This window comes from Trachurus japonicus, chromosome 13, assembly GCF_045865225.1.
Source record: "Trachurus japonicus isolate A0001 chromosome 13, Traja_1.0".
NCBI classification, from domain to species: domain Eukaryota; kingdom Metazoa; phylum Chordata; class Actinopteri; order Carangiformes; family Carangidae; genus Trachurus; species Trachurus japonicus.
The window spans coordinates 22,398,463-22,401,400 of NC_140919.1; the positions used below are offsets into that span (position 1 = coordinate 22,398,463).

The 2,938-nt window shown below is 47.3% G+C and overlaps 1 protein-coding gene across 1 annotated transcript; it reads right to left on the reverse strand.

Annotated features, from left to right (window-relative positions):
- Nucleotides 1–820: 820 nt before the first annotated feature.
- LOC146975938 (general transcription factor II-I repeat domain-containing protein 2A-like) lies at nucleotides 821–2,481 on the reverse strand. Its single transcript, XM_085796675.1, has 2 exons — nucleotides 1,767–2,481; nucleotides 821–894 (listed from the first exon to the last, which is right to left on the reverse strand). Exons 1-2 carry the CDS (start codon nucleotides 2,479–2,481, stop codon nucleotides 821–823), a joined length of 789 nt encoding a protein of 262 aa, XP_085652801.1.
- Nucleotides 2,482–2,938: the final 457 nt, after the last annotated feature.

Consider the following 2,938-nt stretch of genomic DNA (forward strand, 5'->3'; position numbering starts at 1 on the left):
ATTTTCTGAGAGGAGCAGAACGGCCTGATGTTTTAAAACTGCCAGCGTCGCCAAAATATTTACTGTAGAAACACCAAATCGTACCGAAATTTTCAGTAAGTCCTTAGAGCAACGTTGATCTGTGTTTTGTTCTGATAGGAGTTACCGTTTTGTCATGCTAAGCCTAAATGTGAGACCGGTTTAGAGGCAGAAAATGGCTCTTTTTCTCCACGTTTCTGTCTGTCTCAGCCTGCGGGGGCCCCTATCGCCGTGGTAACCTCTTTGATCCTCAGACCAGAGCTCGTTAACTTCATAAACAATCCACCTGGCGCTCGTTTAAATGTTTATAAACACAGACACAGCTAAATCAGACTGACACAGGATGCAGCTACTAACTAACTATGTGTCAAGTCAGTCACACACACACACACACACACAGACTCTAGAGCCAGCTTCATGTGATTACAGTTACACACACACAAACACACACACACCTTCATGTGATTAAAACACAGTTAACGTGCAACAGAATTTAAACTTAAACCATGATTTAATCTGGTTTTAAAGTTAAACCTTGTTGGTGACACACACACACACACACACACACACACACACACACACACACACACAGTTAACCTAATGTGGTTACAGCTCCTCCATATGTGCTTATAGAAAGATGATCATGTGTCTGTCTGATCAGCTCTGTCTTGCGCTTAAGATCGTGGGTTTGATTCCCATGTTGACAGAGATGGCAAAATCGGCAGTAGCCCCGCGGCCCATTCAAAATTTCCCGAGAGGAAATTTTCTAGTTTCTGACTACAACCCGGATCCGACCCGCCCGTCAAGACCCGCTGCCCGACCCGCTGCCCGTTAGATCGCCCTCATCACCGGCGATAACGGGGGTACAGCCGTACTCTTTAGAAAAAAGAAAAAAGAAAAGAAAAGAGAGAGGGGGGGGGGGCGTACTCTTTCGCGGCTATTTCCGGAACGGAGAATGATAGCGACGTAATTCTTTTTTTAATGAAAGCAGGACACTTCAGCCTTTACATTGATCCCATCGGTGTGTTTGTAGCTTACCCAGAAGCCGAGCAGTCAAGCCATGACAGGCTAAACTTCAGGGAAAGCTGTGAGCGGTCACACGAGCGGCCAAAGATTGTTTATTTACATCAAGATGCTGCTCTGTTGTTGCCGTGAGTGATAAAAAAAAAAAGATTTGCTACGCTGGTTCATGCACGTGAGTTTTCCTCTGTAGGCCTACACATACACCCGCGTACCCACCCGCGTTCATTTGAGTTCCGCCCGTGCCCGACCCGTGAATTTTCACAAGACCGCTTATCCACCCGTTGAACACCGTTTTTGCGGGGTACCCGTCGGATACCCGCGGGGATCCGACCCGATGCAGGACTCTGCTCTGAGGTGCAGGTCATTTTGCATCGTAAGGATTTCCATCTCCACTTGTCCAGCATCCAAGCTGAACATTGCACTTAGCTGCTCAGCCATATACCTCACGTCCACTTGCATGAAAGGGTTTGAAACAAATGACACACATGGCTGAAGTTTATCAAAGTCACAAAACCTGTTCTCAAACTCTTGCCCAAGTCTGTTAATGACCTCAGCGTACTTTCCTACAGCTTTGACAAAAGCCCCAGATGCAGAAACATTGTCATTAAGCACTGACTGCAAGGAGGGGAAGTGCAGCAGCTTTTTTTTCTGTAAATGCACAGAGAAAATGTTCATCTTAGCTTTAAATGTGTTTACAGCACTTATCATGTCAGCCACAGTCTTGCCTTTTCCTTGCAACTCACAGTTCAAATGGTTCAGTTTCCCAGTGATGTCTGTTAAAAATGCAAGGTCGAGAATCCACTCAGTGTCCTCGAGCAGCGAGATGTCCTCCCCTCTGGACTGCATGGACTCTTTGATTTCATCCAAAAGTGACAAAAAGCGCTGCAGAACTCGTCCCCTGCTGAGCCATCTGATTTCTGTGTGCAGTAACAGGTCCCCATACTCAGCTGACAGCTCCTCCAATAACACCTTGAACATCCTGTGTTGTTTGGCTTTGGCGCGGATGCTGTTAATGATCTTCATGACAGGAGTCATCACGTGATGAAAGCCGATCACTTTGGCACATATCGCCTGCTGATGAATGATGCAGTGGTAGTGTAGGAATTTGGGGAAGTCTGCGTCACCTTTGCAGTGCGCAATGAAGCCTGCATGTCGGCCCGTCATGGCGGGAGCCCCGTCTGACACCAGTTTTTCTAACGGCACCTTTTTGTCAACAAAGTACCTTTTCACCGCGTCGTAGACGTCAACTCCCCTTGTTGTTGTCGTCAGGGGCAACAGTGTAAGTAGCTCTTCTTTTACGGAGAAATCATCAAACACCATCCGGATGAACATCATTAGCTGGGCTGTGCTGCTGCTGTCCACGGACTCATCACACTGGACGCTAAACCAGCGGCACCTGGCCAGATCCTGGTCCAGCTGCTCTGTTAAGTTCCCGGACATCGCCGATACTCTTCTCACTACAGTACTTGCCCCCAGCTGGACATCGGAGAGAGTAGAGATGACATCGGGACCATTCTTCTCGTCTTTGAACAAAGTGTTTGCAATGAGCATCATTGCTTCTTTCAGGACCTCCCCATCCGAAAATGCTTTCTTCCTTTTCATCAGTAAATTCGCAGCTCTAAATGAAGCTTCGGTTGCTTTGTGGGATTTTATCACCGGCCTCTTGAAAAAAGACTGCTGTTTTCCCAAAGCTGCCTTCAACTCACAGGCTTTTTCTGCTCGCGACGTGCTACCAGGTGGGTAACTAGCATGAAAGCTTGTGTGACATGTGCTGAAATGACGCTCCACATTGTGCCGATTTGTCGTTGCCACAGTCGCCCCGCAAATGAGGCATACACATTTGTCTTTCACCGTAGTAAAAAAGAACTCCTCCTCCCAGTCGCTGTGAAAATAGTAT